Consider the following 26,962-nt stretch of genomic DNA (forward strand, 5'->3'; position numbering starts at 1 on the left):
CACTAACATGTTCTTAAATCACTTTCTTTTCGGAAAAGGTTAGGCAAGAAAACATCTCCCCTTCCGAAAGAACCAATGCCAAACATCATATACCTAACGATTCTAGTACACCAGTTTAACCAACTCCTCTTGACGAATGACTTCTCCCTTTCTTGAAAAACTCATGTAATCCTCCTCAGAAATAAAATATCTAAACTCTATCTATTCTTGGACCAGGACGAGGCAAAACTGAATAAAACAATACAATCATGTTCGACGCTGGAAAAACACCAAGACTAGGCTTTCCTAAGTCTTTCTCTAACGTATGATGTAGGACAAAAGACCTTTCCCCACAAGACACCCCAAGAACACGCCTAATGAGAAGACTCCCTTCATATACAACTGGCGATGAGAGTTGGGCACTTTCTTCCACGACTCCATCCAAAGATTCTCGAACTTTCACTTGGACTGGGATAGGAAGGGTTACCACGACTAGACTAGCAAGGGAACATGTACACAGGATTTCTCTAGTAGCCTTCCCAACATCAACAACAGTTGACAAGAGAGCAACCCTATGCGTTTTCTTCATCGAAAACATCGTGTTATAGCATTTCATTTTATATGTAGATTAAAGATTAAATAAGATAAGGCAATAACAACCATCTTAGAATCACCAAAGAAAGGAGGAATTTTCCCGCATTATTCACCAGACATGACCTGTTTATCCTTCTTCAAAACAACTTCCACTATTAAGCGTGTCTCTATGAACTACTTCTTTTTTTTCCTTGGTTTTGCCCCCGAAGGAACAACTTTGTCAACATAGTCTAAATCTTCAAAGAAGGCTGCCAATTTCCTTTTCATATATGTTTCTTCCAGAGACATGTAATCCAATTTATAGACATAACACACAGTATCCACCAAGAAATGGCTTTGGCACTAGAACTTGAAGAATTTGCATGAACATTTATAAGGTGGCTCAAAATCTGTGTTGCAAATATTGGCATGTGCCACCTCGCTATGAGGGATAACTAGGTAGTACCGATCCTTGAAGTTATTCACGCTTTCTGATTAAACCTCAAACATCTTAGTACTTTCCCTAACGAAGATCATGGCTTGACCCTGTGCTGAATCAACAGAACTTTGTTGGGCTTTAAAAAGGTGGAAGAAGAGTGTTAGAGACAACATGTATTTCTTGTATTCACATGAGTAATGGAAGACATTGATATAAGCCTAGCGCACCATATGTAGTTGTGAAAGAGAAATTACTAGATGGTTAAGAACTCCCACCTTAAAGTCATTGAAAGGGAGGTAGAAACCTATCAAAAAATATATCCATTCATGGATAGGGATGACACACCATCATACTTGCTCCAAATCCTCTTATTCCATTTGGGAGGAAGCACTCCTCAATCTGAGAGGAGGAGGGATCCACTTCAGTAAAGAAATGGTTTAGGCCACCTTCACAAATGAAGGTGAAAACGGTGTCTAGTGTCTTTTGATCCACCCATACAATAGAGTTGTCTTCCGTCATCTTCCAAGTTCTGAATTAAGAGTTATCCGTGTAAAAAAGGGATGTCAACGCATGAAAGAAATTACCATAAGAAAAACACATGATCAACACAAAGAAACACTTTGCGCCCCACCAAAATCATTTATAGCAAAAGAATTCACCAAAGCACGAAACAGAAAGGACTAAAACCCCATAACTCTCTTATCTAGAAACCCTAATAAAGTAAGCAAGTGTGAAAAAAAGAGAAAGTTGAGGCTCGTGCGCTACCTTGAAAAGATGAACTAAATGACCCAAACGATAATGTTATATCAAAAGAGGTGGTGCAAATTAATGGCTAATGGGAAGAGATTGACGAAGATACAGGAGGTCGTATATGCGAGAGAAGAACTTTCAAAAATTTACAAATGGCAAAAAGAAGAACATGGTAACCCCATAACTCTTTATATATCCTCTTAGGAAGATAAATCATGTGATCCTCGACATTGGGAGGCACGAATCAAAACACCAATGGTCCAGATTTCATCACATGTTGTACAAGAGCACTCAAATTCCATATTATTATAAGGAATCATTACAGTCATACGTAGGGACACGTGTTGTGACATGCCTATGAAATGTTGATAATTACAAGGGAGACATTTAATACACCTCTTCTTAAAGACATTAATTTCCCATCAAGACTCTTATGTTTTTCTCCACCATAGGTCAGACTGAAGATGAAACTGACAAATCCCTCACTCTACGACGTATGAACAAGGGTTTGTGGGCAACTTATATGGGATGTCCGCAAGGCCCATTAAGAAGGACCAATAATAAACATGGAAGAGGAAGATGCACGAAACAAGTGAATCCACATTTTTGTCGAGGGCACACGATCACGCCCTCCAACACATCTCTCACCGTTGAATCTAACAACTCCAACACATCTCTCACCGTTGAGTCTAACCAAACGGCAACCCGCACGAGGCGTTGAATCACACCCGAACGACCACCAATACTATATAAGACCAAATCATGTCATTTTAAGTATTCAATTCATCACACTCTCAAATTATTGTTCACTCAACTACTAACTTAAATGCTAAAGTTATAATACTGCAAAGTCCACTCCCTCTCCCCCGTGCCAGAAACTTGCTCTACCATACCAAAATTTTATTTCACTACTTCACTTTTATAGTACCTTAACACGAGTTAACAAAGATGAACTTCACTTTGAGTTCAGTGATTATTAGTTTGCTTCTACTGCTACACAAGTTGAGAGACTCAACAAAAGTATTATATGGATCATCATCCAAGAAGCCTACATGAGTAGAAGTGGTAGAACAATCAATGAAAGAGGTATATCTGAATGTTATTCCAAACAACGACACTACTTAAGGTTTTGGTTTCCCTTTTGAAAATCACCACCTAATCCAATTAAGGAAAAACTAACTCATGATAAATAATTGAAAACACATAACTACTCATTAAGGAAAAACTAACTCATGATAAATAATGGTTTTGAAAACACATAACTACTCTTAAAGTGAGACTTTAAAAAAAACAATAAAATACCTAATGCTTAAATCTGTTAATCATTATTTTGCCTAATGCATGCCTTCTTTCTCGGATTCTAACTAAGTCACCATAACAAAAGTATCGAATGGAATAGGCATGCACAATATCTAACACAGTTTTTGAGTTTTATATTTACTAATCTACTCAACTTTAACAACTAATTTGGATTTTCATGCACTCAAAGTCAACTAAAATGTATTATTGTTTATCCTATAACACTGAACCCAACTTGTTTTGCTTGTCCTTTCTTATAGCTCTCCTCAATCACATGCATTCTTGATTATCAAATAATACATGGCACTAAGTATAGAATAATTCCATTAATCATTGTATTTCTATGTATAAATAGGTTATAATTATGGCATAAGCTTAAAAAGAACAGATATAGTACTCAGTGAAAATGTATCCCAAAAAACTTAACTATGCAATTATAGTTTTGGTCACATATTTTTTAAATGAAAGTGTTTGTTCTGAACTGGATGTTGGGTTTTATAGCTATTCATGTGGCATGGCTGAGTTCATTGTGAAAGATGAGGTTAGAAAAAGTTTCAATAAGAATCCTGGAATTGCTGCTGGACTTGTAAGAATGCATTTTCATGATTGCTTTATCAGAGTAAGTGATAATACAGTCATAATACTACTTGATTAAGATAGAGGTCATAGATGGTACCATCTTAATCATTAACTTTAATCGTGTTCGTTAATTGTAGGGGTGTGATGCATCGGTACTTCTTGATTCGACTCCCTCTAACACTGCAGAGAAAGACTCTCCAGCCAATAAACCGAGTCTCAGAGGGTTTGAAGTTATTGATAATGCTAAAGCTAAACTTGAAGAAGTATGCAAAGGAATTGTTTCATGTGCTGACATAGTTGCTTTTGCAGCAAGAGACAGTGTAGAGTTGGTAAGTCCGTCTACTTTGTGCTAGAAACTTTCGAAGGTAAATGCTTATTTCAAAATGACCCTACATATGCAGGCTGGAGGGCTTGGTTATGATGTTCCTGCAGGAAGAAGAGATGGGAAGATATCACTAGCATCAGATACAAGAACAGATTTACCTCCTCCAACTTTCAATGTTAACCAACTCACTCAACTCTTTGCAAAGAAGGGGTTAACACAAAATGAAATGGTCACTCTCTCTGGTAGGTATTTCAAGATAATTATTGCAAAAAGAAGGGGTTTGATCTTGCAGCATAAATTTGTAAATGACATACTTTTCTGTATGCAGGAGCACACACCATTGGACGCGCTCATTGTTCTGCTTTCAGCAACAGATTATACAACTTCAGCAGCATTTCAAGGCAGGATCCAAGTTTACATCCCTCATATGTTGCACTATTGAAAAGGCAGTGTCCACAAGGAAACACAAACCCAAACTTGGTGGTACCAATGGACCCTTCTAGCCCTGGAACTGCAGATGTAGGGTACTATATTGATATCTTGGCAAATAGAGGCTTATTCACATCTGACCAGACTCTCTTAACTACCACTGGAACAGCCAGACAAGTTAATCAAAATGCTAGGAATCCCTATCTATGGGCAAACAAGTTTGCAGATGCAATGGTGAAGATGGGACAAATTGGCGTCTTAACAGGCAATACTGGGGAGATTCGAACAAATTGCAGGGTGGTCAACAGCTAGATATGGTGTTGATGCATTGAAGTTCCTGCAGCAGTAACGATTTATAAATTCTATGGTGTGTTTCATCTGGTTTTGCGTGCTTTTATTACAAAGCAAACAACTTTTGTTTTGTTTCTTTTTCTGCCTAGTTGTAACTGGCTTTCATCTGTTGGTTGATTGTGGCTCTTTAATTGGCATAACAGTGCATTTTTATCTTGTTAAAAAGTATGACATTGTATTTTGAAAAGTAGTTCAAATTAAGAATTTCCAAACATTGATGGATATGAGCTCATGCAGGTTAAACCTCGTCATCATATCTAATTGAACAAAAAAATTAGAAGCTCAAATATAACAACAAAAGAATGTGATCACTAATCATCAAGCCGTAGCACAAAATTCAGAGCACAACAAAAATTATTAGGTAAACCAAATCATATGGACCATAGTATTATTCGACTACACTCACTTAAGGATGGAACTAGTTCCAAAATCATCCCAAAAATGCAAATAAATATAAAGCATAAAGCAAAATCAATTAGTTAGCTCCATGATGGCACCAACAATGTCTCCATTGTGAGTCTTGAGAGCCTTGACGGCCTTGCTTCTTGACACTCCTGCTTGTGTCATGACCAGATCAATATCGTGGGCCTCCACGCCAGTTTCATCAACCTCCTCTTCCTCTTCAGGCTGTGCACTATCAGCTGCAGCACCCTGTTCTTGTTTTGCCATAATAGATCCCATATCTGGCATCCGGAACTGTTGAGCAGCTTGTGTCTGCAATTGAGAGCTCAAGTCCTCTATTTTTGCCTCCCCAAATATAACGTAGGTCTCAGAGTTTGGACTCTTGAAGACATCAGGTTTTGAGATGAAAAACATTATCTAACAAGACATAAAATAATTAAGTTAGAAACCTCCCTACCCATCATAGATCACAGAAAGAACAATATATACACATAATATTATAATAACTAGTCTTGTAAATCAAAAATTGTGGAAACTAGTGGTTCGTTCAAATTTCACTAACAGTATTTTTTACTAAACAGTGTTGTCAATCGCGAATCAGAGGTTTGTTAAAATTACACTGCTATAGTGCTATAAAAACCACTCTATAGCCTCTATTTGGCAACATTCTGTACTAAAATAGTGTATCATGGACCATGGAACAATAGTCGTTGTTCAAACTCTGCTACACTATAGCAGCTAGCTGACAACACTATTACCAAATAGTGCATCGGTGAACAATAACAATTAGTTCAAATTCCTCTTTGCTATAGCGCTAATAGTTACTAATCGGCGTTAACAACTCACATTTTTTGTTCTCTTGATTGTTACCCTGCTAACACCATCAATTGGTTTTAGTCCCAGCTTCAACATTGCTTTGCGACTCTTCTTCTCACTTCTGCTCTGCTTTGAACCTTCAGTACCACCTGCATCTCAAAGTCCAATCAAAATACAACATCAAATACAACATCATATGTATTCAGTATTTGCAATTTAAGATACATACATTGTGATTTGTCTAGGTCAAATATCCCAATATGCTATAATCATAACCCTAAAATTTGTGACCCTCATACAATGTTCATACTATAGATTATAGATTATAATAGCATACAAGGAATAACGGTCGTACCTTGAGCGGCGTCATCTTCCTCGTCATCGGATTCGTCTTTCTCGTCGTCGTCGTCATCCTCGACAATAGGAGCGTCGTTTTCTTCCTAAGGAAAAAACAGATCGTATAAGGAAATTAGAGGAAAACAAAGTAGATGATAGATAATATGGAATACGGTGTAAATGGGAAACCTGGGGAAGATGTGCCTTCTTGAGGGTTGTTTCATCGACGGAGGGGAGTTGTTGGACGGCGGTTCCGTCGGCGGTTGCGTCAACAATGGGACCTGGAGACATGGCTAACGGTTTTGCACTCTACTGAACAACCTAGGAATGAATGAGGATGAGAGTATTTTGGTATTCACATTCCTTCATTTCATTCACGCCATTTCCTCATCGAAGGCTTCACGTTCCTTGGCCCAAAACATCTTTAAGCCCACTCTCTATTTTGACAAGATAAAATATAAAATATCATATAATTTTAAATCTTTATTAAAAAAATAAAATTTAATTATTAAATTATAAAATAAATAAACACTAATATAATGACTGATATGTTTTTGATATATATATATATATATATATATAATATATATTATATATATATATATATATATATATATTATGTAGCAGATATGGGCGGAGAGGGTATTTAAATATGAGTCAAATTATCATCCCTATATGAAGAAAAAAAATCTTTGATTCTTCTAAAAACTATAAAAAAAATATTACTTATACATTTTTTACCATTTAATCATTTACTCTTTCACTTTTTCACTCCTACTTTTAACTCTTTTTTTTTTTTACTTGATGAATGTTCACTCCATATTTTTTTATTCGTAAACTTTTTTTGGTGATTAAAATTTACTGAAAATTTTTCATTTTAACTTTTTTAAAAGGTTCAATGAAAAACTTAAGAGAAGGTTAATGTTTTTGAAAAATAATTCTAATTTTCCTTTTTGAAAAAAATGTTATATTTTGTTGGGTTAATACATATTTTTCTCCTGTTAAATTGCGATTTTAAAAAAATTGAATTTACTACCTACCATACGAAGATTCTTCTATTTTGATCCCTCAAGAAATCTAATCATAAAAAATAATGATATGGCAGGGGATTTTTTTAATATCGTCAATTTGGCATGGGGCCAAATAAATATTAACCCTTAAAAATGACATGACATTTAATAGGTTATTGATTGGTAAATTTCTTGAGGGGTCAAAACAGGAGAATCTTATTTGAAAGTCGAGTAGACAAAATGCTTTTTGTTGAGTACTAGATAACCTAAAAATTGTTTATTAAGGATGAGTTATGCCCCCGAGTGATTTTTACTAATGGTAATCTTGCTTTGATGAAAGCAACTTAAGTTATTTTTTCATAGACGATTAATTTGCTTTTTCGATTTCACATAAACAAAAACATTGGCGTAAGATGCAAACAATATGTGTTTAAAGATATGCAAGAGACAATAATTGCACTTTGGACATATGTTATATGGTCTACTGATGAGGTGGAATATCAACAATGATTATGTTTTGTTTCAGAACCAATATTATTGGTACAGATCCTTGATGCGGTGGTGCAAGCTGCTCCGATGCGGTTGAACATGGAAGGTCTTTAAGGTTAGCACTCTAACGCACATGTCAGCTTGTGAATGAATGGGATAAAGAGAATTATGAATCCATTCATACACTTTTGTTATTTATGATGGGGTATTTGTGCAATAGGATGATATTAGGCATATGTCGTATTGGGCATGTGGCTAGCTCATAACAGTCACCCTAAGGTTTGTTATGTTGTGATGCACAATTCAAGGAGTTCGGTTGAGTACTCCAGACTGAGATCTTATGGATAAGTGGAAGAGATTTTGAGACAGCTGCAATAAATGTCAATCTCATCATTAAGATATTTCGCAAGTGTTCTTCACACGTGGCCCTAGGTTCATAAGTTAGGGTGCATCATTTTCTCCTAAGGTGCTTGAGTGAACTCAAGTGTCCTTACATTTTTCATATGTCATATAGATCGTTGATTTTTCATCTTCCATTTTATTTCATTTCGCAACATTGATTCACTTCATTTGTCTTTACTATATAAAGGTTGCTTTGACCTTTAAAGCAACTTTCATTCCCTCTCATAATTAAACCTAATATTCTTTGTGAACCCTTTCTTCTTTTTCTCTTAAGCTCTGGTGATTCTTGTTCTTGAAGGTGAGAAAAACAAGAAAGGGGGGGTTTGAATTGTTTTTGGAAAATAAGCGCTTTTTCAAAATAAAGACCACACAAGGAATTTATACTGGTTCGCTTATAACACAAAGCTACTCCAGTCCACCCGGCCAAGGTGATTTCGCCTTCAACAAGGACTTAATCCACTAATCTTGAAAGATTGTTTACAACCAACGTCTAAGAGAAAGATCTCTTAGTCCTCTCAAGTATACAGACTGCGCAGAGTCACTTGAGGAAATAAAACAATAGATAAAAAACTATGTAATCTAGAGTGCTTCTAAGATAAGCAAATATTACAACAGTAAGAACAAAAGTGTTTCACGTTCTAAGCAAAAGCTTTGTGAAATATTGAGAGAGAAGGAGAATGTTTCAGTATATGCTTGCTTCTTTCTCAATGTTGATTGCTGTATTTTATATAGGAGTGAAAGGACCGTTGAAATTGATGGCAGATAATTTGTCTTGAATAAGAATTAATGCCAAAATAACTTTTTCTCCCAGAAAAACTTCTTTCCAAATATAGTTCCTTTCCATTTGAATTTGAAGTTAACGTTACTCTTTCTGTATTAGGAAATCCATTACCTCATTGAATTTGAAGTTAACGTTACTCTTTCTGTATTAGGAAATCCATTACCAAAGTCTGCGTGACTCTGGGAATCTTGGAATCTTGCTGTGTTGATTCGGAGCTTCTGCAGATGTCTTCAGATGACGCTGAGAGCTTCTGGAATGATATACCGTTGTTCAGAGTCAGAACTTCTAGAGTGTACTTCTTCTTCAGATGCTTCTGATGTTCTGCTGTTTTGCTCAGAGTTAGAACTTCTTGAGCGTGTTTCTACTTCAGATGCTTCTGATGTTCTGCTGTTTTGTATCTGATATGATTTTGTATCTGATGACGTCATTAGATCTCTTCCTTCTTTCCTTAGAACCCTGCACACTTAGAAACTTTTTGTTAGGGTGCCATTTTTTGTTTCATCCTTTGTTATCATCAAAATCATGGAATCTGTTGTAGAACAATTTTTGTTCTTACAATCTCCCCCTTTTTGATGATGACAAAACAAACTTAAATAGCAGATGAAACATAACAAATATCAGATCAGATAGAAGAGGGCTCCCCCTGAGATAGGTTAGGGAGTTCAGAAGTTCTTACCAGAGCTTCCAAGTAATGAAGTTTCTCTTATACCTTCTGCAATTTCTTAAGTCCAGTGTTAAATGAATTTATTTTTAAGAAATAATATGTTGCAGAGTGCTTAAGGTATTAGGCAATATATTTCATCAGAGCTATATTCGATTTCTCCCCCTTTTTGTCAGAATCAAAAAAGACTTAAACAAATTAACCAAAAAGATGTTATATTCAGATAAAAAAGCAACATAGATAATGGCAAGAAGACAAACAAGCAAACATCAGAACAAGGAAAACAAGGCAATCAAACAAACAAAATCCTAAGTGCCTAAGGGTTGGGAGGCGGAGGCATCCTCTGAAGCAGTTGAGCCAGCATGTTCTGAATGTTGTCGTTGACGGTATCCTATTTGTCCATTCTGGCTCTGAGTTCCTTCTGGTCTTTCTTAAGTTCTTCAAGTGTCTGGAGAACCATAGGGACAACAGTGGAGGACTCCCCCTGAGTCAGAGCACTCTGTGCTTCAGCAGCGGCCTTTGCTTCAGCTTCAGCAGCAGCTTGTGCTTCAGCTTCAGCGGCAGCAGCAGCATCGGCCAGAGCTTTGGCTTCAGCTTCCTTTGCCCTTTGGATTTCTGCTTGCCGAGCTCTTTCTTCTTCTTGTCTTCTTGCTTCTTCTTCAGCTTCTCTGGCAAGTTTTTCCTGTAGTCTTGCCTCAGCATCTCTGATGAAGTCGTTTCTGACTTGCTCAGAGATGTGCTTCAGTTTGAAGGCTTCAGAAGTCATCCAGCCAATGACTCTGTTCCAGTGTGTCCTTACAGAGTCAGGATCATCACTGATGCCAGAGTTAATGGTCAGAGACTTGACCTTTTGTACTGAAGCCCCTGCGAACAACATTATGGCTTCCTCAAGGGTAGGCATGGAATGTTCAGGTTCAGGTTCAGATGTTTGGGATGGAGAGTTTGGAGGGTTTAAGTTTAATGTTAGAGGTTCAGGTTCAGTGGAAGTGTTTTGGGGGGTAATGTCAGAGGGTTGAGCTTCAGAAGGGTCGTTGGTTGTTTGTTCTGGGGGTGGTGAAGTGACTTCAGGTTCAGGTGGAGGTTGTTGTGGTTGTTGTGAGTTTTGGTTTAGAGAGTAAAGGTGGGCTAAAGTGGGAGAAGCGGGGTCAGAAGGTTCTGGGTCAGAGGAGAGGATAAGGTAGGGGGTGACTCTGGGTTTGAAGATGAAGAGGTGGTTTGATTGAGTTCTTCAGCTTCGGATAGAGGTAGTGATGTATGGGCAGGATTAAATTTAGGTCGAGGTTGTGAGGTTCTGGTTGTAGAAATTGGGGTTTCAGAGGTGGTGTATATAGGTGCTGGGAGAGGATTAGAGGAAGCCACAGGAGGTTCAGAGGGAATAGACGGAGCAGACTTACCAGTAGATACTTGCAGAGGCGCTGGAGATCTTGTTTCAGAAGTTTCTCCTAGCCTTGCTTTCTTTGCCTTTGAAGACTTCTTTTCAGAGGGACCTCTTTTGAACTTGACGAAGTCTTCTTCTGAATCTAGACAATCTTCCAGTCTGAATTCAGAGATGTCAACTCCTTCATCCTTCAGACGCTGCATATAGTGAAGGATTGCTTCTCTGGGTTCATTCTTGAAAAACCTTGCAAGACCATGTGGTAGCTTCCTCTGATCCTTCAAGGCGTCCCAGGAGGTGTCCAGCGTGGGTTTGACTTGAATCTTCTTCAGAATTCCCATGCTCTTCAAATTTCTGGAGTTAAGAGGCTTTTCAGTATCTATCGCCAGATCTTCCATAAGTTTGTTCTTCTCCAGATGATCTACAAGCCCATTTTCGATCAGAACATCAGACAGAAGTCTTCCCAAAGGGATGTAGGTTCTGGGTTTCATGTTGTTTCTGGTCTCCCGTACAGAGTCTCTGAGATACTTGAAGAGTAGTGCTGGGAGGCAGAGCTTCAAACCCTTGTGAATGCAATACAGAATGCACTTCTGATCTGTATTGATGTAGTCAGAGGAGTTTGATGTTGGGCGGTGATGAATGGTTCCCAGAATGATCTTGAGCCATACTCTGAGGTTCTGATGAAGTTCTTTGTTCTTTGATGGATTGCCTTCAGTGTTTTGTTTGAAGATGGTGGGATTGATTACTTGAGCAATGTACCTTGATCTAGGGTTGATGTCATAGATCCTTCTTCCTCCAGTTTTCTCCATGTTCAGTAAAGAAGCAATTGACTTTTCAGTAATCACTATCTTGACCCCCAACACGTAGGAGACGATGAAATGATCATCAGCGTCAGCAAATCTCCAGAATTCTTTGATGAGGTATGGGTAAACAGGGCCATAGAGCCGTTGAAAGTAGTTTTCCCAACCTTGTTTTCGAAGTTCTTCAGTAAGATCTACCCCATTCCTTTTCATGTTGTTGAAGTCTACCAGTGATTCACACAAAACTTCCAGTCCCTCAAAGGGAGTTGCAAGATTGATATGAGGTTCACGATCAAGAACATGGGGTTCCTTGTACACTGGAGTAATGGATACGCCTGTAACTGTTGGAGTGGGAATGCTTGAACTTTGGGCAGTAGTGCTGGATTCCATTTGTTGAGAAAAGTTGAAAACTTGTTGTTGTTGAGCATCCATAGTTGATCAAGATGAGTTGAAGATGAACTGCTTGCAGAAATGCTTCAGAGAAGTTTGAGAGTGAGTGAGAGTGATAAGTGTGTGAAATGTGAGAGAAGTGTTTAAATACCCTAAACAAAAACACATGCAAAACGACACACAATTCAGCGTTAGCACAAAAATCAAGTTAGCACGCTTGGGGGAGAAATGATTAAGGCTCATTAATGAATGTCTAATCCCAACAGTATGCACACTGCTCGAGGAGATCTCAAACGTCTGGCCTTTGAATTTCTTCTGGACAGCTGTCTAGAAGTTCCAAGGTTAGACGCTAAGTGCTCCACGTGTTTTGAAGTATCAGAGTCAGAGACAGGAGCTCATTTGTTTATGTCAGAGTCTCATTTTACATCTTCAGAGGCACAATTTATTCAGGGCAATTTTGAATGTTCAGATTCTCTAAGATAAAAAGAAATCTATCTTCAGCTAAAGGCTTAGTAAATATATCTGCCCATTGATGATCTGTATCAATGAACTTCAATGTTACTATCCCTTTCTGAACATAGTCTCTGATAAAATGATGTTTTATTTCAATGTGCTTAGCTCTGGAGTGTAGAATGGGATTCTTACTTAGACAAATGGCAGCAGTGTTATCACAGAAGATAGGAATGTTACTCTCGAAGATTTACAGATCTTCTAACTGATTCTTCATCCAGAGCATCTGAGTTGTGCACAGTGATGCTGAGATGTATTCTGCTTCTGCAGTAGATAGAGCGATAGTTGACTGTCTCTTGCTGGCCCAGGATATCAGATTGTTTCCAAGGAGCTGGCAATTTCCAGATGTGCTTTTTCGTTCTAGTCTATCTCCTGCATAATCTGCATCACAGTAACCCGAAAGTCTATACTCTGATGTTTTCTCATACATCAGGCCCAGGTTAGGAGTTCCTTTCAGATATTTGAGAATTCTCTTAACTGCTGTTAAGTGAGTTTCTCTAGGTTCTGATTGAAATCTGGCACAGAGACAGACACTAAAGAGAATATCAGGTCGAGTAGCAGTTAGATAGAGAAGAGAGCCTATCATACCTCGATAGAGCTTCTGACAAACCTTTTTGCTTACTTCTTCCTTTTCAAGAATGCATGTTGGATGCATGGGAGTTTTTGCAGAGTTGCAGTCAGCCATGTCAAATTTCTTCAGAACATCTTTAATGTATTTGCTTTGATGAACGTACGTGACTTCTGAAGTTTGATTAATTTAAATTCCCAGAAAGAACTTTAGTTCTTGCATTAAGCTCATTTCAAATTCTGCCTGCATTAACTCAGAGAATTCTTGACAAACAAAGGTGTTAGCTGAACCAAAAATAATATCATCAACGTATATCTGGCATATCATGAGATCATTGTTAAGGTTCTTACAAAAGAGTGTGGAGTCAACTTTCCCTCTGATAAAATTGTGTTCCAGAAGAAAATTGCTTAAACGTTCATACCAAGCTCTGGGAGCTTGTTTAAGTCCATATAAAGATTTTTTAAGTTTAAAAACATGTTCTGGAAAATTTGGATTTTCAAAACCTGGAGGTTGGTTGACATACACTTCTTCTGATATATAACCATTAAGGAATGCGCTTTTGACATCCATTTGATATAATTTGATAGAGTGGTTTATAACAAAAGATACAAGAAGACGAATAGATTCTAACCTTGCGACTGGAGCAAAGGTTTCATTATAGTCAATACCTTCTTGTTGACTGTAACCTTGAGCTACCAGTCGAGCTTTGTTTCTGACGACTTCTCCTTTCTCATTCAGCTTGTTTCTGAATACCCATCTGGTTCCAATAACGTGAGTGCCTCTGGGCTTTGGAACAAGATCCCAGACATCATTCTTTGTGAATTGATCTAATTCTTCCTGCATGGCTGAAACCCAGTCGTTATCTTGAAGTGCTTCATCACAGGACGTAGGCTCGATCAGAGACACTAGTCCCAGAGGAGTATCTTCAGAGGTCCTGAAGGTAGATTTGGTTCTGACAGGTTCGTCTTTGTTGCCCAGAATCAAATCTTCAGATACGTTGATACGACTTTTAACTTTCTTTGGGATTTCTGGGGATTTAATTTCCTCAGAGTTCTGAGTGACAGTTGCTTCTGGAGCTTTATCAGATCCTGCAAGAGTGATTTCTAAATCTGCAAAATTTTCAACTAGCTTTGACTTTTCAGGGTCAAGCTTATCATCAAATTTGACATGAATTGATTCTTCCACAATTTTGGTTTCTGTGTTGTATACTCTGTAGCCTTTAGAGCGTTATGAGTATCCTAACATAATACCTTTCTGTGCTTTGGAATCAAACTTGTTCAGATGTTCTTTAGTGTTTAAGATAAAGCAAGAACATCCAAAAGGATGAAAATATGAAATGTTTGGTTTTCTTCCTTTACACAGTTCATAGGGAGTCTTTTCCAGAATAGGTCTTATTGAGATTCTATTCTGAATGTAACACGCTGTATTTACAGCTTCTGCCCAAAAGTGCTTTGTCACATTAGTTTCATTGATCATAGTTCTGGCCATCTCTTGGAGTGTCCTATTCTTCCTCTCTACAACTCCATTTTGTTGTGGAGTTCTAGGGCAGGAGAAATCATGGGATATTCCATTAGAGTCAAATAATTCCTCAAAGGATTTATTTTCAAATTCCCCACCATGATCACTTCTGACTCTGATAATCTTAGAGTCAAATTCTTTTGCACTTTGGAGCAGAAACTAGTGAATACAGAGTGAGACTCACTCTTGTGCTTTAGGAATTTTACCCATGTCCAGCGACTGTAATCATCAACAATGACTAGTCCATACTTCTTTCCATTGACTGATGCTGTTTTCACAGGACCAAATAAGTCAATGTGGAGAAGTTCCAGAGGCTTAGAGGTAGAAACAACATTTTTCTTTTTGAAAGACATTTTTGAAAATTTTCCTTTCTGACATGCCTCACATAGAGCATCTGAAGAGAACTTCAGTTTAGGTAGGCCTCTGACTAACTCGAGTTTATTTAGCTGAGAAAGTTTCCTCATGCTAATGTGGCCCAAGCGTCTATGCCACACCCATTGCTCTTCGTGAACAGACATCAGACATTTAACATTTTGTTCTTTTAAATCAGAAAGATTGATTTTATAAATGTTGTTTTTCCTCTTGCCTGTGAATAGGACTGAACCATTGTTTTGATTTGTGGCTTTACATGTTTTTTGATTAAAGATAACGTCATAACCGTTGTCACTTAATTGACTTATGGATAACAAGTTATGCATTAATCCTTCTACGTAAAGAACATCAGATATGGAGGGAAGAGTACCATTACCAATAGTTCCGGAGCCTCTGATCCTTCCTTTCTGATCTCCTCCGAAGCCTACGAATCCAGCGTCTTTAAGTTCTAGGCTTTGGAACATAGACTTTCTTCCCGTCATGTGTCGCGAGCATCCAGAGTCCAGATACCATGACTGGTGTCTGAACTTTGCTGCATAGGATATCTGCAACATAAACAATCTTATCTTTCGGTACCCAGATTCTCTTGGGTCCTTTCTGGTTAGTTTTCCCAGAGTTTCTCATGACCTTGGGTTTTCTAGCATTTTCAAATTTTTGTTCTTGTGTGTGTGTATAGTGATATGAAAAAGGAGATTTAAGTTGGTCACTATTAGAAGTTTTATCTTCTTTAGGATCATACCCAATTCCCTTTTTATTGTTCTGACTGACTCCATAAATCATGGATGCCATAACACTCCTTCCTATCCCATTTTTCAGAAATTCTTGAAAGGCTTCTTCGTATTTATAGATTATTGTATTTGAAGTTTGTGGTGCTTGAGACAAAGCTTCTTCCAATTCTAAGCCTTTTCTTTTTGCTCCATCTCTTTCCAATGTTAACGATCTGATTGTATCTTCTCGTGCTAGAATTGTCATCCCAAGTTCGCCACATTCTTCAAATTTTGCTTTAAGACAGCCTTTTATGTTTTTCAACTTTTGTTTTAATTTCTGATATGAGCTAAGAGTTTCTGACAAACATGATTCTAGATCAGATCGAGAGAGTTCAGAAAATACCTCTTCAGATTCTTCATCTGAGCTGCTCCTGGATGTGGTAGCCATAAATGCCACATTGGCCTGTTCATCAGAGTCAGATTCTGATGAGCCAGATTCACTATCATCCCAGGTAGCCATTAATCCTTTCTTTGTCCTGAAGGTATTTTTCTTAAAGCTTTCTTTTCTAGAATTGTCTTTCTTTAGCTTGGGGCATTCATTCCTGTAGTGACCTTTTCCTTACATTCATAACAAATAATATCTTTGTTAGTTTTACCTTTTGAGGTTGATTCTGATCGATCCCCTCTGGGTCTTGGTCTTCTGAAGTTGTTGTTCCTCTTTTTCCAGAGTTGTTTAACTCTTCTGGTCAGGAGGGACAATTCTTCTTCATCATCAGAATCTTCTGGTTCAGAGTCATCAGTATCTTCAGTTTCTACCTGGAAGGCTTTGGTTCTGTCAGATTTGCGTCTTTCAGATCTGGACTTTAATGCTACAGACTTGTTCTTTTTCTGAGGCTCATCTTCCTCTAGTTCTATCTCATGGCTTCTGAGGGAACTGACAAGCTCTTCAAGACTGATATTGTTCAGATCCTTTGACAGCTTTAGGGCAGTGACCATGGGTCTCCACTTCTTTGGCAAGCTTCTGACTATCTTTTTGACGTGGTCTGCAGTTGTGTACCCTTTGTCTAGAACTTTGAGACCTGCAACAAGAGTTTGGAATCTAGAGAACATTACCTCTATGGCTTCGTCATCCTCCATTTTGAAGGCTTCATATTTCTGGATAAGCGCCAGAGCCTTTGTCTCTTTGACCTGAGAGTTTCCTTCATGAGTCATCCTCAGAGAGTCAAGTATGTCTTTGGCTGTTTCTCTGTTGGTGATCTTTTCATACTCGTTGTAAGATATAGCATTGAGGAGTATGGTTCTGGCCTTGTGATGATTTTTGAAAACTCGCTTCTGATCATCTGACATCTTACTTCTGGGAACTTCAGCTCCATCCTCTGTGACAGGAGGTTTGTATCCATCTGTGACAATGTCCCAGAGATCAGCATCATAGCCTAGAAAGAAACTTTCAATTCTATCTTTTCAGTAATCGAATTTCTCTCCATCAAAGACAGGAGGCTTAGCATTGTAACTATCTCTTTCATTTGTGTGGGCCATAGTTTTTCTCGTTCTGGATCTCTCTACACTGTTAAGTGTTTGATTAGAAAATCAATAATAGAGCCGAAGCTCTGATACCAATTGAAGGTGAGAAAAACAAGAAAGGGGGGGTTGAATTATTTTTGGAAAATAAGCGCTTTTTCAAAATAAAGACCACACAAGGAATTTATATTGGTTCGCTTATAACACAAAGCTACTCCAGTCCACCCGGCCAAGGTGATTTCGCCTTCAACAAGGACTTAACCCACTAATCTTGAAAGATTGTTTACAACCAACGTCTAAGAGAAAGATCTCTTAGTCCTCTCAAGTATACAGACTGCGCAGAGTCACTTGAGGAAATAAAACAATAGATAAAAAACTATGTAATCTAGAGTGCTTCTAAGATAAGCAAATATTACAACAGTAAGAACAAAAGTGTTTCACGTTCTAAGCAAAAGCTTTGTGAAATATTGAGAGAGAAGGAGAATGTTTCAGTATATGCTTGCTTCTTTCTCAATGTTGATTGCTGTCTTTTATATAGGAGTGAAAGGACCGTTGAAATTGATGGCAGATAATTTGTCTTGAATAAGAATTAATGCCAAAACAACTTTTTCTCCCAGAAAAACTTCTTTCCAAATATAGTTCCTTTCCATTTGAATTTGAAGTTAACGTTACTCTTTCTGTATTAGGAAATCCATTACCTCATTGAATTTGAAGTTAACGTTACTCTTTCTGTATTAGGAAATCCATTACCAAAGTCTGCGTGACTCTGGGAATCTTGGAATCTTGCTGTGTTGATTCGGAGCTTCTGCAGATGTCTTCAGATGACGCTGAGAGCTTCTGGAATGATATACCGTTGTTCAGAGTCAGAACTTCTAGAGTGTACTTCTTCTTCAGATGCTTCTGATGTTCTGCTGTTTTGCTCAGAGTTAGAACTTCTTGAGCGTGTTTCTACTTCAGATGCTTCTGATGTTCTGCTGTTTTGTATCTGATATGGTTTTGTATCTGATGACGTCATTACATCTCTTCCTTCTTTCCTTAGAACCCTGCACACTTAGAAACTTTTCGTTAGGGTGCCATTTTTGGTTTCATCCTTTGTTATCATCAAAATCATGGAATCTGTTGTAGAACAATTTTTGTTCTTACAGTTCTTGCCATAATTTTCTTCTTGTTTGGGTCCATTGTCCATGGTTCATCCTCAATATCAAGTTTTTATTTCTCTTAATCACCCATTCACTTCTCTTCTTACTTAAGTACTATTTCTAGTCGATTTCCTTATATTTGTTGCTTACTGTTATAGTATCTGTTATGGAAAATGCATAGAATATTCCTGGAAAAAAAATGAATGGGCCTAATGGCATATATTTTCCAGTATTGGTGATATATGAGAACTCTGATGTCCCAAATGTTGAGTCATTAGAAGTTAATGGTCCAAATCCAGAATTTATTGTATTTAGTGATAGCTCTGGATCTGGAAGGGGATCTGTAGATAGTAGTGAACTCCAACAATCTGGATTTCAGAAAGGTGGTTTTCCATCTTTCCTCCTCTATCATATCTTATACATATTCATATGCATATATCGTGTCTCGAGATGAGTAATAAAGTCTATATTTTACCAATACTTTTAGAGAGACGCATGGTTGGGACCTTAGTGAGATAGACGTTAGGGATCATCTTATTTTCAAAGTAGTAATGCAGTTTATGACTGATATTACCTTTTGCATGATAGTTGGAAGAAATGGTTAAGTGGGTCGTAAAGGCTTGGTGGAGATGGCAGGTGGCCATATGTATTGTTGGGTGGATCCTAAATTAGTGGGAACAATTTATTTCTTTGATAACACCAAGAAAATGGAGGAAGCTCATATAGAATGGGGTCCTTCTTTTCTTTGGCCAGCCTCACACGTTGATGTTGGAAAGAGGATCTATAGTTATTTTGATGAATGTTTTGACCCTTTTTATCAGTGTCCCTTTACTCGTCTGAAGTTTAGGTTGCCCTTTAGTGGGTATAAGATGAGGTTATTCAGGTGTATGAACATTGCCCCATCATAGTTGCATCCCTTTTCTTGGGAATTTGCAAAAGTATTCCAATATTGGTGTGAATATCGGGGTAATGAGAATTCATCTTATCTCTTTTTCAATTTGTTTTATGTGTCTTGTACTTCCAAGTATCCCCGCCATGGGTAGATGATACTTTCATTTTTCCAGGAATCTTAGATGCTTGATGTTTACATGGATAGTTGGATCATTTTCTTCTGGTAACTCCTCAAACTCTTTAGGCCCACTATGTCTTCTGTAGGGTTCCTGTTAGAGAACCTATTCCAATATTGCACCACCTCATTATACAAGCCAAGTGAATTATAAAGAGCTAATGAGTTTAATTCTATAAATTTTGCTCTCTCCTTTCTGTCTAATCCAAATAATGGCATTCCTACTCATTTCATTATGGTCTTATGTGTCTAGACACTTACCTCATTCACTATGTGGCAACCATTATCCTCATCCCAAGGAAGCACAGTTTCGGAAAACTATATAAAAATGATTTGGATTTTACTTGGATGATGGAAAATTCGGTTGAAATAAATTAGGCAAGCATGGTAATTTGTCACATGATGGAATGCCAAAGAAAGGGGATTGTGTCGCTGCCATATGGTATTCTAATCATGAAAATATTGGAGCATATTGGCTTTGACCTTGAAGAGGAAGAATCCATTAATGACTCGATAAGTATAAGGAAACATGCATTAGGGCAGATGTGGATGTCCATCGTCAATGTAGTGGTGGTGCAAAAGCCATCCAAAGCATGAATAGTTGCACAAAGTCAACAAGCACTTGGCCAAGGAGGTCCCTCAACTCTGGAGGGCTTTTTTTATGAGATCCCTCAAACGACTCCCACTTAAGCCCTTCTATGCACCATCATCAAGGAGAAAAAATGGACAAGTAAGCAGATTGACTATATGGCACAAAAGCTGGCTATGATCGGGATGTCATTGCCATATGGGTTATTTAGTGATGATAATTAGGACACTTAGTAGTCATTTAATTGTTTGCCCTATTTTTTTAGTTGCTTAGTTTGTTTTCTTGTTTTCTGCATCTTTCCCTTTGTAATTATCTTGGATTTTAATGTATAATTGTTTTTAGTTGGGTATTTTATTTTCCTTATTTGAATTTGTGATCTATGCTTGAATATATTTTTTCTGCCTTTTGTTTATCTGTTTATTATTCCCGTTTTTTGGATAATTCCAAAGGGGGAAAGTATAATATGATGAGAAATAGCGTATACTCTCTATATTTGCGACTATGAGTTTAACCATTACAATCTCTCACCCATGTCGTATTGTTTGTTACCATCTCCCTAAGAGATGTGTTATCATCATCTAAAAGGGGGAAAGTATGGATATATGTGTTTGTAGGTACAAGTATTTGCAACCTTCAGATGTTCATGATTTTTTTGATGATGGGAACATGGAATGTCAAACGACATGATGTGAAGTCTCCGTCTTTCAAGAAGAAGCCATTATCAAGATGCTTCTACGAGATCAAGATGTCCTTGATGATATTTGGTCAAGTAACCTCTAATGATGGTATCTATCAAAGAAGTTATATCAATCCTCATCATTAGAATAGTCAAGTTCTATATGAAGTTCCAAATCAATAATGAATCAAGTAGAGGAACTTGAAGCTTCAAGATTACGAAATACATGAAGTGTACAAGATCTCATGATCCTATGTCTGAGTGATTATTGTATTGTAAAGGTATAAGATTAATTCCCTAATTACTAAGGCAACTCACACACTCGCCTAAAAATGATTTAAACCTCTTTGAATTCTCTAAAACACCTTAAATTCTATGGAAGAACTGTCAAGTTGCATGTGGAATTGACCAAGAGTATTCTTAATCATTTAAAAAGAATTTGTACAGTTCCTAATTGATTAGGGGCTTATTACTATCATTAAAGCAATACAAAAGGCTCTTTAATCGATTATAAATACTCCTAATTTATTAAGACACATAACTATTGTAGAATTTCCATTTTGGGATTAGGGTTGTCGTATTCTTGAAGCTCTTAATGGATTAACTCTAGTAATTAATCGATTAAATCATTAAAAATCCTGTGGATATTTTTTATTTTTATGCCAATATTTTCTACTATAAATAGAGGGTTTTTCCTCATTTCAAAATACACCAGAAAATAAATTTCAATCATACTTTCTCAACTTTTATTATATTTACTTCATTTCTCTCTATTTCTTCGCAAAGTTGCCTTAGTGCTTTGAAAATGAAAAATATATGTGAGTTTTTCTTGTTGTTTCAGTGATGTGATAATATTGTAAATTACTTAAGAGGGGTTTGTCTCTTATGTAGTATCTTCTAAAGAAGCAGTTGTTTGGTTCTTGATATTAACCAGGTAAAAAAATTGTTTGGTTCGTGAGCTCGGGTTATTTAAAGCTCATGTTTAGTTATTGAGTTTAGCCGTAAAGAACTCAATTTGATTCATGATCTCAGCCTAATGTAAAAGCTCTATTTGATTTTGAGATTATCCTTATGTAAAATCTCTCATTTCGTTTGGGGATTAGCTAGTGTAAAATTTCAAATTAAGTTATAAGACGATTCGTGGACGTAACTTGTGAAAAACTCACATCTCAAATAGTGGAAACTCTCAAGAAGAAATTCTTGGGGACATGAGTAGGTCAAGTATTTAGGTCAAACCTATATAAATCACTAGGGAATTTCTCTTTTCCTTTATATCTTTATATTTTTGTTCTTTATTTCTTTATGTTGTATTTTCATCTCTCCATCTCTCTGTTTTTTTTTACTTATTTCACTGTTTTATCTTTGTTTAATTTATAAAACTAACTTATACATTTTTATAAATAAAAGTTTTTATAATTAGATATCATTTTTCAACCTCCATAATTCACCTCTCTCTTGTGTTTAAAGTCATTTGTTCAACATCGTTAAAACTTATGATTAATTCTTTTAATATGATTTATACTTCCTTTCGTTAATTATTTATGATCAATTTGATTATAAACATTGCATATAGGCAGGGGTGGTTTAGAGTAGGGGTGGCAAACATATCATGTCCACCATATTTAGATCTACCCCGCCAAAATCCATAAAAAAAACAGGTCAGTCAAAGTAGAGTGCATGCATTCAAAACCTTAGCTCGACCGCCAAAAATAACGGGTAAAGTTGATGGAGTATGATCCATTTTTTCATCCTTACAATGCATTGTGAGGTTTAGAGGCGTATCTGTCCCGCTGAACCCAAAAAAATAGGGTGGGCAAGGCAGTCAAAGTAGAAGGTAGCTTTCAAAACCTTGGGTTGGCCAACAAAATATAATTGGTTAAACGGGTGGCCCTGATCATTTTCCACCCTTAGTTTTTTTTTTGCATTACCTCCCTCGCTTCCCTATACCGCCCCACCCTAAACCATGTTGGGGATTATTATTGAACACTCGTTGTGTCTCTGATTAGGGTCGGCCTGAACAATTTAGAGACCCTGTTCTTTTTTTTAAATTAGGCCTTTAATAGATAAAAACATAATAAATTTTAAAAAATCATATTTTTATTTAATAATAAATAAAATTAATATATATATATTATATAAATATATATATTATATATATAGAATTATATATATATAGATATATATATATATATATGATATTATTATATAATATATATATATATATAGTATATAGATCGATATATATATATTATATATATATAATATATATATATATATATATATATATATAATATATATATATCTAGAATATATATATATATATATATATATATATATATATATATATATTATATATTTATATATAATATATTATATATATATAATATATATCTATATATTATATTATATATAAGTTTGACTCATTGAAATTTAATTTTTCGCATTTTTCTACCATTACAATTCACAATTTATAGAAAAATTCATACTGTTTGATGAAATTAAATAATTCCTGAAACAATATCGACATATTAATAAAGAAGTGTTTTAATTAATAAACAACAAACAATATGAAATTACAAATTTTCGAGGTCTCACAACATACTAAATTTATTAATGTGTTCATTACCAATGATAGAGAAATATAAATGTTTTCAAATTTATATTTTAAAAATTGTCATGCATTTATAAACTCTTAAACTTTTAAGATATTATACTATGGATTCGATTGTATTTGAATAAGACAGACTATGACACTTACTCATATCTATAAATATAGAGTTGATATAGTAAAATAAAAATTTTAATTAGAGAAAAAACTTTTAAAAAATTAGCCTATAATAAGTAAAAGAAATTTTTAAATCTAATAATTTAATTTAGTATTTATTTAATAATAATTTAAATAAAAAATAATTATAACAATTTTTTAAATTTAAGAATATTATTCAAAAATAAGATTAAGCAATGCAACTTTAATATATATATATATATATATATATATATATATTATATTATAATATATATATTATATATATATATATTATTATATATATATATATATATATATATATATATATATATATATATATATATATTATATATATATTTGATTAGTGAACCCATAATAAATTTCAAAACGGATTTAATGCGGTAGCATATTTTATTAAAATGAAAAATATACATAAAATAGATAATATAATAAAAATGGAAAAATATTGTTTAAGTGGGTTCATAATAAATTTCAAAACGAATTTGATATGGTGGCATTTTTTTTATTAGAATGAATAATACACATAAAGTGTGGATTGGAAGGAATCGGACCCACATACTTTTACTTTCAAGATTTAACAAACACCCTTCAACTACATTAAATTTTGTGATCAGGGTTGCAATTAGTGTTATATATTAGTGAATAATTTATTTATATTAGGTCCATATATCAAATTTTGAGGTCTTAAAATTTGGAGATCCTGTGTGATGGCACTCCTTGCACACCCATAGGATCGGCCCTGTCTCTAATGAGGACATGTTTCAATACACTACTCTTGCCCTAAGAAAGAATAACTCTTTCATCAAGATAAGATGTGTTGACATGATTTTGAATCTTCGTATTTCATTTCTTTATATTATCCAAAAAAAAATGACAACATTCAACATAAATTAATCATTCAACTTATTTTTTTAAAAACAAATTTTTAAATATTAAATCATCAAAACAATATATTATCTAAATAATGGTAAATGTGTAATAAGATAAATAAATATATTGGTAACCTAATAATTTTGAGTATGTCGGTGGATGTTGTGTGGGTTGTATCAATAGCCATGTTCTTGCCTCCGTTTATAAAATATGTGTTTTCCCTACACCCATTCCCCGTTAAATAAGTTTTTCCCGTTAAATTCAATGTGGATTCTAACAAATTTATATTTTTATGTCATGCCTATTTGAATTTATGTTCAATTTTTAGTAACAAAATAATGCTTATCATTTTTCGCAAGTTTGGTTTTTTGAATGTAAAGATATTTTGGAGTAGTTTAATGGTTTGAATAAGATATATGATAAATTAATTGTAACATATATTGTAACGCCCCAATTTTCAAGGCACACCGAAGGCATTTTTTTAATAAAAAAAAACAATAAAGTCTTTGAAGTAAAATATTTGCGACCGTCTTCAAAATAAATCAAAGTAAAGCTTTTGTAAGACAACAATCGGAGTATAATGTCTATTTTATAAATTATTTTCTCAATAAAAAATTTAATAACACAACTCAAACACTATGTCTAAAAAGAACATAATGGTAATCTTTATTTTAAAAAATAAATATACATAGTTTACGAGAATACATGCTACAAGAAAAATAGTAAGGAAGAGTAAACAAGACTTTTAACAACAACCCCTAAGCTATTTTTTGGATTCTAAATGAAGATGCCTGGGTAACAATGACCCACAAATGACTTCAAGCCTCCCAGATCATGGGCAACATATAAGGTCATAATTTAAATATTTTTTGTTGATGATAGGTTTGATGTTGATCTGCGGCCACTAAGGCACAGTGATACAACCATTAATAAGGAACAACAATACAAATTTTATAGTTATATTATATGAATACATTTATACTTATTTACATGTCCATATATAATATTTCCCTAGGAGATAATTTGAGTTAATTAGGATTTAACTAGTTTCTTTAGTTACTTGTACTTCCTAGGATATTTATATAATATTTGTTATGTACAAACTCAATAAGAAATACAATATTTCTACATGGTATCAGAGCTACAGTTCTGACTCGAAAGAAATAAGAAAAATATATGGTTTTCCCATGGAGGAAAAAACAAACAGCTCAAGCATCTCAGATGTTGATCCAAAGGCATCGACTGGAAACACCATCAGTCATAATGAGACGATTCTCATTGATTGTTACAAGTTTAATGGACATAATTATACACAGTGGTTCATATTTGTTTTACTCTTCCTTTAAGGGAAGGAAAGGGAAAGGAAAACTACATCATCAGTTACGCTAAGCAGTCGCCAAAGACTAATTCAAACTAGGAAAAGTGGAAACTTGAAAATAGTCTTGTGATGTCATGGTTACTCAACTTCATGACAAATGAGTGTGGTGAAAATTTTATGTATTATGACAATGCTGCAGAAATTTGGAATGCAACCAGCCAAGGAGAACTACTCAAATGTGGATAACACTTTAGCCATATTTAAGACCAAAAGTCTCGTACATAACCTTCAATAAGGAGACTCTAGTAACAGAGTACTATTACACTCTCACAAAGTACTGGCAGCAACTCAACATCTATGCCGGCACAGATTGAAAGTTTCTGGAGGATGAAAAATCTACAAAAAATTGATTGAGAAGGATAGAATCTATCAATTTTGTTTGGTCTGAATAAAAACTTAGATGAAGTAAGGGGAAGGATTCTTGGAACTAAACCTCTCCCTATTATTCATGGAGCATTTGTAGTAGTAATAAGGGAAGAAAGTATAAGGAAAGCTATGTTGGGAAGTCAAAGTGCAAACATTAAAGGTCATGCCCTTGTAGCTAGAGGTCCACCAAAGAAAGGTAGAGGATGGTGTGATCACTGCAAGCGTCCCGAACATACAAAGGAAACTTGTTGGGTGCTTCATGGGAAACCCACAGATATGAAACCACAATTCAAGGATACATGCATATATGTTGTTGATATTGATGAAAGAAAATCCAAAAATACTACAGAGGCAAGCCCTTTCAATAAAGAATAAATAGAGATGTTGCAGAAAATCATGTAACTAGCGATACAAAGCACTAGTACTTCTTCTTCCACTTCTACTCTTGCCCAAAAAATTAATTTTTCTATTTCCCTTCATGTTAATCACCAGAAAACAAACCAATGGATTATTGATTTTGGTGCATCGGATCACATGATTGGGGACATCAATGTATTTACCAAATACACTCCCTGTCAGGATGGATCTTTTGTCCGAATAGCAGATGGTACTATCTCTAAAGTGGCTAGTAAAGGTTCAATGATTATCACTAAAGATATTACTCTTGATTATGTTTTACATGTTTCAAAATTAAATTGTAGCTTGTTGTCTATTTGTAAATTAACCAAAAGT

General features: G+C 35.5%; 2 protein-coding genes across 2 annotated transcripts; one reads left to right on the forward strand and one right to left on the reverse strand.

Annotated features, from left to right (window-relative positions):
- The first annotated feature begins 3,395 nt into the window (after positions 1–3,395).
- Positions 3,396–4,940, forward strand: LOC127081188 (peroxidase 5). The gene is made up of 4 exons (XM_051021469.1): positions 3,396–3,659; positions 3,757–3,948; positions 4,021–4,186; positions 4,273–4,940. Exons 1-4 carry the CDS (start codon positions 3,447–3,449, stop codon positions 4,683–4,685), a joined length of 984 nt encoding a protein of 327 aa, XP_050877426.1. The 5' UTR covers positions 3,396–3,446; the 3' UTR covers positions 4,686–4,940.
- Positions 4,941–5,013: 73 nt separating this feature from the next.
- LOC127081189 (nascent polypeptide-associated complex subunit alpha-like protein 2) lies at positions 5,014–6,685 on the reverse strand. Its single transcript, XM_051021470.1, has 4 exons — positions 6,468–6,685; positions 6,298–6,382; positions 5,973–6,091; positions 5,014–5,543 (listed from the first exon to the last, which is right to left on the reverse strand). Exons 1-4 carry the CDS (start codon positions 6,567–6,569, stop codon positions 5,196–5,198), a joined length of 654 nt encoding a protein of 217 aa, XP_050877427.1. The 5' UTR covers positions 6,570–6,685; the 3' UTR covers positions 5,014–5,195.
- Between the last annotated feature and the right edge of the window lie 20,277 nt (positions 6,686–26,962).

The sequence above is a fragment of the Lathyrus oleraceus genome, chromosome 5 (assembly GCF_024323335.1).
Source record: "Lathyrus oleraceus cultivar Zhongwan6 chromosome 5, CAAS_Psat_ZW6_1.0, whole genome shotgun sequence".
NCBI lineage: Eukaryota > Viridiplantae > Streptophyta > Magnoliopsida > Fabales > Fabaceae > Lathyrus > Lathyrus oleraceus.

Bases quoted from the DNA above. Each gene is read 5' to 3' on its own strand.
- LOC127081188 (XM_051021469.1), top strand. From the start codon at position 3,447: ATGTATCCCAAAAAACTTAACTATGCAATTATAGTTTTGGTCACATAT. The intron at 3,949-4,020 runs GTAAGTCCGTCT...CTACATATGCAG, and splicing joins CAAGAGACAGTGTAGAGTTG to GCTGGAGGGCTTGGTTATGA. The intron at 4,187-4,272 runs GTAGGTATTTCA...TTCTGTATGCAG, and splicing joins TGAAATGGTCACTCTCTCTG to GAGCACACACCATTGGACGC.
- LOC127081189 (XM_051021470.1), bottom strand. From the start codon at position 6,569: ATGTCTCCAGGTCCCATTGTTGACGCAACCGCCGACGGAACCGCCGTC. The intron at 6,383-6,467 runs GTTTCCCATTTA...TTTTTTCCTTAG, and splicing joins AGAAGGCACATCTTCCCCAG to GAAGAAAACGACGCTCCTAT. The intron at 5,544-5,972 runs GTGAGTTGTTAA...ATGTCTTGTTAG, and splicing joins CAATCAAGAGAACAAAAAAT to ATAATGTTTTTCATCTCAAA.